The sequence below is a fragment of the Lolium perenne genome, chromosome 7 (genome assembly GCF_019359855.2).
Source record: "Lolium perenne isolate Kyuss_39 chromosome 7, Kyuss_2.0, whole genome shotgun sequence".
NCBI lineage: Eukaryota > Viridiplantae > Streptophyta > Magnoliopsida > Poales > Poaceae > Lolium > Lolium perenne.
In genome coordinates, this window is record NC_067250.2 from 191329823 (window position 1) to 191341995 (window position 12173).

The 12173-nt window shown below is 42.1% G+C and overlaps 1 protein-coding gene across 2 annotated transcripts; it reads left to right on the plus strand.

Annotated features, from left to right (window-relative positions):
• Positions 1–3718: 3718 nt before the first annotated feature.
• On the plus strand, positions 3719–11653 carry LOC127314683 (helicase-like transcription factor CHR28). 2 transcript variants are annotated; one of them, XM_051345194.2, is made up of 11 exons: positions 3719–3960; positions 4612–5395; positions 5500–5633; positions 6503–6574; positions 7276–7350; positions 7436–8423; positions 8978–9108; positions 9507–9725; positions 10271–10774; positions 10852–11061; positions 11186–11653. In XM_051345194.2, exons 2-11 carry the CDS (start codon positions 4753–4755, stop codon positions 11288–11290), a joined length of 3081 nt encoding a protein of 1026 aa, XP_051201154.1. In that variant the 5' UTR covers positions 3719–3960; positions 4612–4752; the 3' UTR covers positions 11291–11653. The 2 variants fall into 2 exon arrangements, with proteins under 2 accessions (XP_051201154.1, XP_051201155.1); XM_051345195.2 differs by having other exon boundaries at positions 4704–5395.
• Positions 11654–12173: the final 520 nt, after the last annotated feature.

Here is a 12173-nt window from a genome sequence, read left to right on the forward strand (position 1 = left end):
ATTCTTTGTTCTGCTGTTTTTGGTTTCAGAAATCCTAGTAAGGAAATATTCTCGGAATCGGACGAAATCAACGCCCAGCATCTTAGAATCCCCGGAAGCATCCAGAACACCCGAGAGCCGCCAGAGAGGGGACACAGGGCCCCCAGATGATAGGCCGGCGCGGCCCAGGGGTGGCCCGCGCCCCCCTGTGGTGACGTCGCCTCGTTGACCCTCCGACGCCGCCTCTTCGCCTATTTAAGCCCCCTCGACCTAAAACCTCGACACGAAAAAGCCACGGTACGAGAAACCTTCCAGAGCCGCCGCCATTGCGAAGCCAAGATCTGGGGGACAGGAGTCTCTGTTCCGGCACGCCGCCGGGACGGGGAAGTGCCCCCGGAAGGCTCCTCCATCGACACCACCGCCATCTCCATCAACGCTGCTGTCTCCCATGAGGAGGGAGTAGTTCTCCATCGAGGCTCGGGGCTGTACCGGTAGCTATGTGGTTAATCTCTCTCCTATGTACTTCAATACAATGATCTCATGAGCTGCCTTACATGATTGAGATTCATATGAGTTTTGTATCACTATCATCTATGTGCTACTCTAGTGATGTTATTAAAGTATTCTATTCCTCCTGCATGGTGTAATGTGGACAGTGTGTGCATCATGTAGTTCTTGGCGTAGTTTATGATCGTGATCTCTTATGGATTGTGAAGTTAACTATTACTATGATGGTATTGATGTGATCTATTTGGTTATGTTGATCTATCTTGCACTCTAAGGTTATTTAAATATGAACATTGAATATTGTGGAGCTTGTTAACTCCGGCATTGAGGGTTCGTGTAATCCTACACAAGTGGTGTTCATCATCCAACAAGAGAGTGTAGAGTATGCATCTATTTATTCTGTTATGTGATCAATGTTGAGAGTGTCCACTAGTGAAAGTATAATCCCTAGGCCTTGTTCCTAAATACTGCTATCGCTGCTTGTTTACTGTTCTACTGTGTTTCTACTGCCTGCAATATTACCACCATCAACTACACGCCAGTCATGGGCAAAGCACTTTTCTGGTGCCGTTGCTACTGCTCATATATATTCATACCACCTGTATTTCACTATCTCTTCGCCGAACTAGTGCACCTATTAGGTGTGTTGGGGACACAAGAGACTTCTTGCTTTGTGGTTGCAGGGTTGCATGTGAGGGATATCTTTGACCTCTTCCTCCCTGAGATCGATAAACCTTGGGTGATCCACTTAAGGGAAACTTGCTGCTGTTCTACAAATCTCTGCTCTTGGAGGCCCAACACTGTCTACAAGAATAGAAGCTCCCGTAGACATCAATACCTCACTCCAGCTCCTAGATTAATTTGCTGATGTAGAGGATTTGCTTCTGTTGGATGATCAGAGCTTGCCCTGCTCCTCCTGCTGGCTTGTGATGATCTACTCCTTGTGGCTTGCTCAACAGCACAGTTCCTGATGGAACTGTTATGGAGAAGTTTGTGATTTTGGATGGGTTGAATAGCTCTGGCTATTCTTCCTGTTCTTGCTGTTCTTACCCTTGTGATGATCCTGTCGATGGGATCTTAGGGTTTGCTGGTGAAAAGGTTTTATACCTGCTCTATCCTCACTTCCTTGGTCGACAACAGTGCATTTCCTGGGTTCCTCTTCCCTGGTATGTGTGTGCTGTGAGGCATGCAGCTAGCCTTGTGAGCTGCCTGTGTATGCACTTGTTGGAACTTGGGCTTGGGCATGCTCAGCTCGGCAGAGTTGATATTATCCTCCCAATTTCCTTATTATCTAACCTGCCAAGTGGCAAAGCCACTTGGCCTAATCCATATTTCATTTTGATGTTTTTGGTTTACAGGAATGAATGAAATGATCAAGTGAAGATCATTCAAGTGGTGATCAAGCAAATCATGAAGATTTACTTTTGTAGTTTAGAATACTATACATCCATGTAATTCTTTTAATTTTTCCTTTCTATTTATTCATTTCTGTAAAGAGTTGTAATATTCATAATTTCATTTGGATATTGTAAATGACAATGTATTATGTGTGTGAATCAATAAAGCTCAAGATTTTCTCTAATGAGCTTTAATTATATACTCTATTGTTTTGTATTCTTATTTATTCAATTGAATTATCCATATTTTTGAATTATAATATTTTTGATTGATGTTTGAATTTGAATTTCAAACATAACTTGTTTGAATTCAATCATGCAACTCAAGTTGAGAAAGAATTGTTCCCCTCTCTTCTCGAAAACCCTAAGTGATGACTACATAGGTTCAAGTTTATCGCACTCTCGAAACCCAAATCCTGTGTGGTGTCGAGAGAGAAACTTGTCCCTCTTTGATGCAGTTTTTCAAGAAAAATGCGAAATTTCCCCAGGTTTTACGATGCAATGCACATCCCATACTAAATTCTACCCCTCGATCGTCTCTAAACCTGGGATATTACAATTTTTCAAGGGATTATGTGACTCTTTTGAAATTTAACAAACTTTGGATCCATGACTTAAAATTTTGACGTGCGTACTAGTACCTTTAGATTCTTGTGGTCATGCCCTCTTCGTCTAATATGTGAACATCTGTTATCTGTTGTAGCACGGAACAACCATTTTTTTATTAATTGAGGAAAGTGGGACTTTCCCCCCTCCTAGCTCTCGCTGCACTACAGTACCCATGTGGAGACTTGCTCTTCTTGAGCCTTCCTTTCCCTTCTCCCTCTGCCGGCCTCTCTCCCCCTCGCCGCCGGCGGCCACGGTGGCCGACGGTGGGTGGGAGAGAGGTCTGGCTTCTTCTAGGTTTAGCTTCTGTAGTTATTAGCCTCTCCCCGTCGAATAAAGATGTGGTTATATCCGGATCTGGTGATGCATCTACTTCCGTTCTTCGATTTGATCTTGGAACGGAGAAGAGCATCGGTGGATCTCATGCTACTACCTTGATGCCGCATCCATGGCGGGATTCTGCTTCGGCGGATCTTGCCCTTTCCATCCCCACCTCTTCTTGCTGCAATAAAGTGGAGGCTCTTGAAGCTGCTCCAGCAAGTGCTCAAATCTGTCGCCGTCGACCTCATCTCTGCCTACATCCCCAGATTCGTGGCAGTAATCTTGGGTTTGATGGTTGGCTGGTATCCCTGCTGTCGTGGCGCCGTGATCCAGGTGATTTTCTGAAGCAGCATTGGGGTTCAAGATCTTTTTATTCATGGAGCTTATCTGAAGCGCTCATGATCTGGGCACTGATTTCTTTGACCAAGATGGTCTCTTCAACGCCGGTGTGCTCCGACAAGTTTTTTACCTCCTTTTGGAGGCCCTTCATCGACGCAGTCGCTGGGAGCTTTGCCAGGCCGATGGCAAGTGGTCCTGTCCCCGCCGTCGTCCATGGCTGCAGCGAGCTGCGTTTGCTGCTCCGCAGGGGAGAAGAGGAGGGACTAGATTGTAATCTCCGATCTTTTAGCAAGGTCTTTCCTACAAAAGCTAGGGACCTATGTGTGTTTTTCTCTTTCTATGGGGTCCTTTGTAATATATTTGTACCTCCTCTGTTATTTTAATGAAAAGTTCGAGGTCCTTCTAGGGCGCTCCTCTGTTTAAAAAAAACCATTTTTTATTTGCTGAAGTTTAAACAATGTGCCAAGAAGAGGGATAAATTAAACAATGTTGTCTTCTATTTTCTTTATTTCGTGGCAATGCATGAGTATAGAGAGTGTTCCATGTGAAAAACAAAAAATCGGACACGGCCTGACCAGGACAGACCCAACCAACAGCGCTTTCCTTCCTCCGCCTCCGCGAGGCCGCTTCTCCACCTGTCCGTGCCGTCTCTCCCCTCCCCTTCCTCCTCCCGGGAACTCCAAGGCGACCTCCCCGGCCCAAACCCTCCACCGCCGCCAGCCAGGCACGACGCCCACCGCTCCTCCTCCTCCGCCGCCAAATCGCGCGCCGCGAGGGCCGATCCCGCGGAGATTCGCCTGGTTCCCGAGAGGTGCGCCTTTCTGCTGGGGTTCCCGTGTAGTGGCCTCCCCCCCCGCCACGAGGGTTGTTCTTCTTATTTCACTTGAAGTCGACGCCGCTGTTTGGTTGCCCGCCCCTGATTGGGACCTTCGCGGTCTGGGATCGGGTTGCCTCGACTCGTTTTAGGGCGTGGGGTTTGGTGTGTCTGAGATGGAAGATTGGTTGATCCGGAGGATTCGGCGGCGTTGCGCGTTCGTGCAGAGTCCTCCCCGCTTTCCGGGGTTGAAATGGCATGTTCAGTCCACTACGATTCTCCGTGTAGACCTAGCCCTCGTGTATCCTAATACTGCACTCACTTAGGGTTTGATCGATCCATTATTAGAACCAAACTGATGGACAAAGTCGCTCGAGTGAACCGTCTTCTGAGTTCAGAATTTTTCTATAATTGCCAATTGATGTGTTGCTATAAAATAAACAATCTGGTATACTACGTTTATTCCTATTTATTTGATAATGCGGAGGAATTCTATATGACCACTCGCAAAACCATAAAGCATGCATGTGACGTTGTGGAGGGTTTCTCGCGAAAATAGCTCCTCAAACATTTGCGCGCTGTTATTCCTGTGCTGTGCCTCGTTGCATGATATGTACTCAGCTGCAGTTTTGTGTGATCCTCTTGCAGGTCAAGCGAGAATAACTCGAGTGCCCTTTTCATTTGTATTCCGAACGGTTGGCTAACATGCTGTGATCTGATCTTTGTTGATGCATGCACAGTTTGTGATCTTAAGGACAGTGGAGTCCTGAAGGCACGGACGTGGTGCACATGCTTGCTGGCAGTATGAATAACGATAATGATAATGTCATTGACATATCGGACAGTGATTCTGATTTTGATTTTGATTTTGACTCTGACGACCCTGCTTCTCCAAACGTCACGCCTGGCGAGAATGGTGAAGGGAAATCAGTCATGTTTCAGGACGAAGAGAGCACTCCTTCATCATCTTCTAGAGCTATCAAAAACAGCAATGGACAATACAGAATTCTGCCATCTTCATTTGCCAGTGCTATTGATGCCGAGAAAGCCCGTTATACATTAGGTTCGGGGGACAGGACTTATCCACGTTCAAATTCGCAAGTGTGGCCAAGGCACGATTCTGAAAGGGCCACTCTCTCTTCCAGCAGACGTGGTAGTGCAGGTTTGGCTGTTGATGCCAAGGACAATAAAAATGGGCTCCTTTCTCCATCTTTTTCCAATGGGAGCACATCAAAATCTACACATCCAAATGTTGCAAGTGACACCCGCTTACTCCCATCACGGTTTACCAATGGAAATTCACAAAGGTTGGGTGATAATAAGATGGGAACACATGTTGCCAAGGAAATTGGGCAGCCTTCATCTTCAGGGTTCCCAAGCCAAAGCTCCTCTGTCAGTAACGCCCAGAAGGTTAACATGGAGGATGACGATGGTATGTATAACTATTCTCAGATTAGTCTAATTCAATCAAAAATTGTAAATGAATGCAAGATTTCTCCAGGAGCACTAATGTTTTTCCCTGTTCTAAATTGCCAGATGATGTCTATGTATATGATGGTCCCAGTTCACATAGGGTGCTGCCTTCATATCTTGATATGCAAGCTCGTCCAAACCTAGAAAATAGAATTTTGGATTCGGAAGAGAGGGCAGTATATCAAGAGGCTCTTCAGGTATGCATCTTTTGGTCCATTGAGTCATAGATCACATACATTTCCTGCCCAGCTAATCATGTGATGCTTTTTCCAGAAGCAGTTACCTAGAATAGATTTATTCTTCTTGGATGAGCTCTGTGAATTGCATTGTTGACTTGGCTTGATCGATTAGAATACAATTGATAGTATCTATCATTTATTTGTTATGTATTATCCAAGTTTGTCAAAACTCAAAATCATACTCTGTAACGAGATGCTACTTTATGTGACATGTGCCATTGTTTCTTAAAGTATCTTTGTGAAGAAAAAACACATGTTGTATCTGTTTTAGACTTTTAGTTTTGCATGGTATTATGCAATGTGCATGCTGATATTTATCTCCCCTTTCCTGTCGCACGGATTGAATCCTTCAGTGGACTTCTTGGTGCTTTACGCTTTCGTGATTGAAAGTTAGTCTATTCAATAACTCATTCATTTCTACTTGTCCATCTCTCTATCTATAAAGTTGTCCGATACTTTGCAAAAATATGCTAGTCCAGCCTCCATTCTTCTTTACAGATCGTTGCATACTATGCTAACCGTTTGATTGAATAAATATCAAACTTTTATAAATATAGCGCTACATTTTTTTACGTTAGTCAGAATAATTTGGTAATACATTACCATTGCATTTGCAGAGCTCCAAATCTTCTCTAAAATTATTTCGTATTATTTTATTGCATCCTATGTAAGTGCTAATTTTGGCTTACCAATGAGGATATGCATTTGATGTTCTTATTTAGCCGCCAATTAGGATTATATGTTATAGTGATAATCTATTTTAGCTATTGCCCTTACATCCGATTCCATATTTTGAGTAACATGGTTTCTGAAATTTTGTTATGCAGCATATTAGTCGGGATGGAACAGAGGATGATCTACCTGAGGGTGTCTTGTCAGTATCGCTGCTTAAGCACCAGGTACACCATCTTTTATATGATTGATGGTTTCTTTATTCCACTGGGCCATATCCCTCTAGTATCTACTGCGAGAGCACATGTAGAGATTTACATATTTATGTCTCTACACGATGCAACATTGTACTCCATATGATGAACTAACATGTACTCCCTCTGTCTACATGTACAAGGCCACTTACTATTGTTATAAGTCAAACATGTTTAAGTTTGACCAAGTTTGTAGAAAAAAAATCTCAACATCTATATCCAGTGATCATATTATGAAAACATATTTCATGATAGATTTAGTGATACTAGTTTGGTGTTGTAGATGTTGAAGTTTGGTCAAACTTAAACAAGCTAGACTGCAATAGGAATTGGCCTTATATATATGGATGCAGGGAGTATTAGCTTGCACTAATCCATTTATATGCATGGTAGACATTGAAAATGAATCAATGATTAAGTGGTAGTCACATTTAGGCTGCATTATCATTGCTTTAGGCACTGTACGACTGAGTGTTAAGGTGTGAAATCAAGATGCAAAACAAGGAAGATGATGAAAATATGCTAATCTCGAAGCATGGATCGATGCTAGATTTTGAGGTGGTTTAGTCGATGGGGTGTAGCAAACTATTTCCTTTGTTATGTACATTCCAATTATTTATTAGTTTCTTGTGTTCTGTATATGATCTTACTTAAGTACCTTTTCTGCTTGAAAGAAAATGGCATTAGCTTGGATGGTATCGAAGGAGAATAGCTCACATTGTGCAGGTGGAATTCTTGCAGATGATCAGGTTATTTCTGATTTTCTAACTTCCCACAAATACTTGCTTCTTATCATATTATTGTTCTCAAAGTTAAGTAGTTCTCTTGTAACAGGGTCTTGGGAAGACTGTGTCTACAATTGCCCTTATACTTAAACAGAGGATTCAACAGTCTAAGTTCATGCATGCTGATTCAGATCCTTTGAAATCCGAAGCACTAAACCTTGATGAAGACGATGAGGCAGTGGCTGTTGTTGATAAGGCAGAACAGTATATGCCCGTTGAACCCAAGAAGGAACTAGATGCTGGTTTATCTTCGACATCAGCTAGTACAAGTGGTGTTAAACCATATATCAGTCACATGGATACTGTTCCGGATATAGTGGTTGAAAGCAAAGTTGAACGCAAGAAGACTAAAACAGGCACATCATCTGCATCATCGACAATGAGATCCATGACAAGGCCAGCTGCTGGTACTTTAGTAGTATGCCCTGCTAGTGTTCTTAAGCAGTGGGCTAACGAATTGACTGACAAGGTCAGTGAAAATGATAAGTTGTCTGTGTTAGTCTACCATGGTGGTGCGAGGACCAAAGATCCAAGTGAGCTGGCAAAATATGATGTTGTTATCACTACGTACACAATTGTGGCGAATGAAGTGCCTAAACAGAATGCTGATGATGACCCAGATCAAAAGAATGGTGAAGAATCTTCTGCTGGTAATAAGAAAAAACAACCAAGCAAGTCCAAGAAAAGAAAGAAGAAACTTAAGGATTCAGATATTGACCTTGACAGTGGCCCAGTTGCCCGGGTACGGTGGTTTCGGGTTGTTCTTGATGAAGCTCAGACGATAAAAAATTTCCGGACTCAAGTGGCGAAAGGCTGCTGTGGACTAAGAGCGAAAAGGAGATGGTGCTTATCAGGAACACCTATACAGAATGCAATTGATGAGCTCTACAGCTATTTTCGTTTCTTGAAATATGATCCGTATTCTACATATAGCTCATTTTCTACGATGATAAAGCACCCAATTGCGAGAAATGCAGCTCATGGGTATAAGAAACTTCAAACTGTGTTGAGGATAATTCTCCTCCGTCGCACGAAAGGTGAGAGGAAAATATGTATTTACTGCATATATTTACCTGCAATTCCATATATGCATATATGTGGAAGGGATTACATATGGCTCGATGGAGCTTAGGTACTCATGTACAAATATGAATTGGATGACATTGCAAGCAAATGTAATTCCGACCATGGGATGTAGTATCTTTCATTTATACGGAAACTTGATGAGTTATATCTTATTCTGTATGTGGTAAGAACATATTTTGGGGATAGGATTCTCTGGTTCTGCTACTTCATAATCAATTGATATACCATGTTACCAGTGGAAAAACAGAAGCTTCGAGTTGCATGACAGACAGGATAGTAGGTTATGTGACTTTGGTAATTTAGTTTGAAAAAACACTAGGGCACTTGTGTTAAGATTGCTAGGTACTTGTGTTCATTACCCTATACCTTCTTTTCTATTCACCGAAAGCACTTCCGTAGGATTTCACATTGTATCACTTTCTTTGAAGATCTGCAAGCGCATGTCGACGTGACTATTTTCTATTTGCTCATAATCTCTGTTGATTCATGTTACTTTTTTATGTAGAAACTATGATAAATGGAAAACCGATCATAAACTTACCTCCAAAGATAATCAATCTGGAAAAGGTAGATTTCACAAAGGAGGAGCGAGCTTTTTATATGACACTGGAAGAACGTTCTCGGCAACAGTTCAAGGTTGGTTAAATCTTTATATTTAACTTTGCTGTTTGCCCATATACTTCGTAAATGTCCTTGGTGTATTATAATTGTGCACTATTTAATTGCTAAACTGGTAGCATGTTCCTTGTTTCCAGTGGCATATATATGTAGAATTTCGTTGTCGTGATCTAGATTTATAAGATGCTTGCTTTCCTACCTCTTTCCTCAGAATTTCCTTTTGAAATGTTCGTTTCTACAATTCTTCATTGTATTCACACCATCGTTTTACATCTACTAGGGAAGCTGAAGTGGGCAATAATTTCTGAAACGTTGACATTCTTTAGATCAGCAGAAGCATTACATTTGCATCCCTTATGGGAACTAGATTGGAAGTGAAATTTATGACTGGTGATGTACTTGTCTATCCGTTTCAGGAATACGCTGCTGCCGGAACGCTCAAACAAAACTATGCCAATATCCTTTTATTGTTGTTGCGGCTTAGGCAGGCATGTGATCATCCTCTTCTTGTGAAGGGGCATCAGTCTGTATTTAAGGGCGATGGTTCTATAGAGGTGGCGAAGAAACTTCCCAAGGAAAGGGTAATAGATTTACTTGCAAGGCTGGAAGTATCAGCACTTTGTGCTGTTTGCCGTGTAAGTAATTATTTAGAAGTTCACCTGTTCTTTCTTTTCTCTTACTTTCCCAACATGTGAGGTGTTATTTTAGAAAGTTATATCACTTGTATGATCCATGTCCCTGTGAATCAAGTGCATCCAACCTTCATGGGTGGACATATCTCGGAAGTTATCATGGTTGGACTCAACCACGATTTGCACTAAGATATGCCTCCCCTCTCTTATTTCATGCTCTTGGCATAAGATTTTCTCATATAATGGAGTCGCTAAAGACATGAACCAATAAAGAATCGTAGCTGAACACATGAACTGGCTAAAGCCTACATGTTTTATGGGATCGTGCAAAACCAAGCTGGGCATTGCTCATCATGGGGGTCTTGCATCCAGGGCTAAAGTGTGGAGCCGAGCTGGAAACCTGGGTCAGGATGCACCCATTTTGCCATGATCTTTCTTATACAGTGTATGCAACAATGCAGTAACTTGACTAATTTATGCTTTGATGGTAGCTTATTGTTTTGCTCTTATTCTAATGGCTGCAATATTGCAACTCATGCTTTTTGCAGGACACACCTGATGATGCTGTTGTGACTATGTGTGGTCATATTTTCTGCTATCAGTGTATATACGAGCGGATAACAACTGATGAAAACACATGCCCCTCCCCTAATTGCAAAAACATATTAAGTACTGAATCAGTATTTTCATCCGGGACATTAAAGATTTGTCTGTCAGGCAAGACTGGCACTTATGCAACAGCAAGTTCATCAGCAAATGATGAGTTATCTTCTATCAGTCAAAGCAGTTACATCTCCTCAAAGATACAAGCAACTGTCGATATACTGAATAAGATCATTAACACACATGCCCTTACAGACAGTGATACTATAGAATCAAATCCAAGCCGAGTAGCCCCGGTGAAAGCCATCGTCTTCTCTCAGTGGACTGGCATGCTGGATTTGCTGGAGCTTTCACTGAACAGCAATCTTATACAGTACAGGAGACTAGATGGAACAATGTCCCTCAATTCAAGAGATAAAGCAGTGAAGGATTTTAACACTGACCCAGAGGTCTTTGTTTGCTCTTCTCTTTTACTACTTGTGGACCATCACCTGCTACTATTCTGATGAATGTCTTCATTTTTCAGGTTAGAGTTATGATAATGTCACTGAAAGCAGGTAATCTCGGTCTAAATATGGTTGCTGCTTGCCATGTAATTCTCCTTGATCTTTGGTGGAATCCTTATGCTGAGGACCAGGCAATTGATAGAGCACATAGAATTGGGCAGACTCGTGCTGTCACTGTCTCTCGTCTAACCATTAAAGAGTCGGTGGAAGATCGTATTTTAGCTTTGCAGGTAATAATATGCGGGTTTACTAGCGAATGTTTTTTGTTGCCATTTGGGACAAGCAAACTTCAAATAGGATTTCATAAGTATTTGAAGCTGACCTAGTGATTGTCTTGCCTGCATTTGTTAACAGGAGGAGAAGAGAGCCATGGTGAACTCTGCTTTTGGCGATGACAAATCGGGTGGCCACGCCAGTCGGCTTACTGTAGATGATCTGAGGTATCTGTTTAGGATATGATTGGGAGGAAGGCATGATCCCTTGTTGGGTTGCTAGGTTCACGAATCAGTGACAGAATATATTTAGAGCTTGTAAGCTATTTCAAGGCGTGGTACAGTGGGAGGGCCCTATGTTCCTCCCTGCCCCGCCGTGGATCCAGTTTTGTCATACTCCGATGGGTCGTCGGAAGGCCAGTCTGCAAGCCTGTCTAGTGTAACTTATGTTCCTGAGGGAGCCGTCTAGTGTAACTGACGTACTACCCAAGATTGTAGGTAATTCTGGTATGCTGTGTTCCTAGTGATGACTGTAGATCTATGTATAGTGTCACTGTTCAGACTCGGTATTTTCTATGTTGTGACATACTTCCTCCTTTCAGGTTTACAAGGCTCTGCAAATATTTCTGAGATTTATTTGACTAATAATATATGACCTATATGACATGACAACCATACAACAACAACCATAAAGCAACAAGTTATGGGGTAGGCTAGAGGTGAAACCCATAAGATATTATAATCAACTCATGGTTCTGGCACATGGATAGCAAGCTTTCACAAGGTTTTTTCCATGGCTAGATCTTGTAATCAACTCATGGTTCTGGCACATGGATAGCAAGCTTTTACATGCTTCTTTCCATAAATAGTTATTTGATGATATGACATGACAATCATATCATTCAGAAATTATTATTTTCAAATAATGATTTGAGATATGTTTTTGTGACGTATAACTAATACACCTCTATGACTAAATTTGATAGTCAAAATTGTAGTACCAGCAAATGTGTGTGGGTCATAGGGAGGGAATTGCAGATTCCACCACGTTCCGCTCCATATGTTGCACAAAACACCACTTAGATAGATTTTTTACGGTTTCTATTAGGTATAGCTCTAATTTGTTGCGA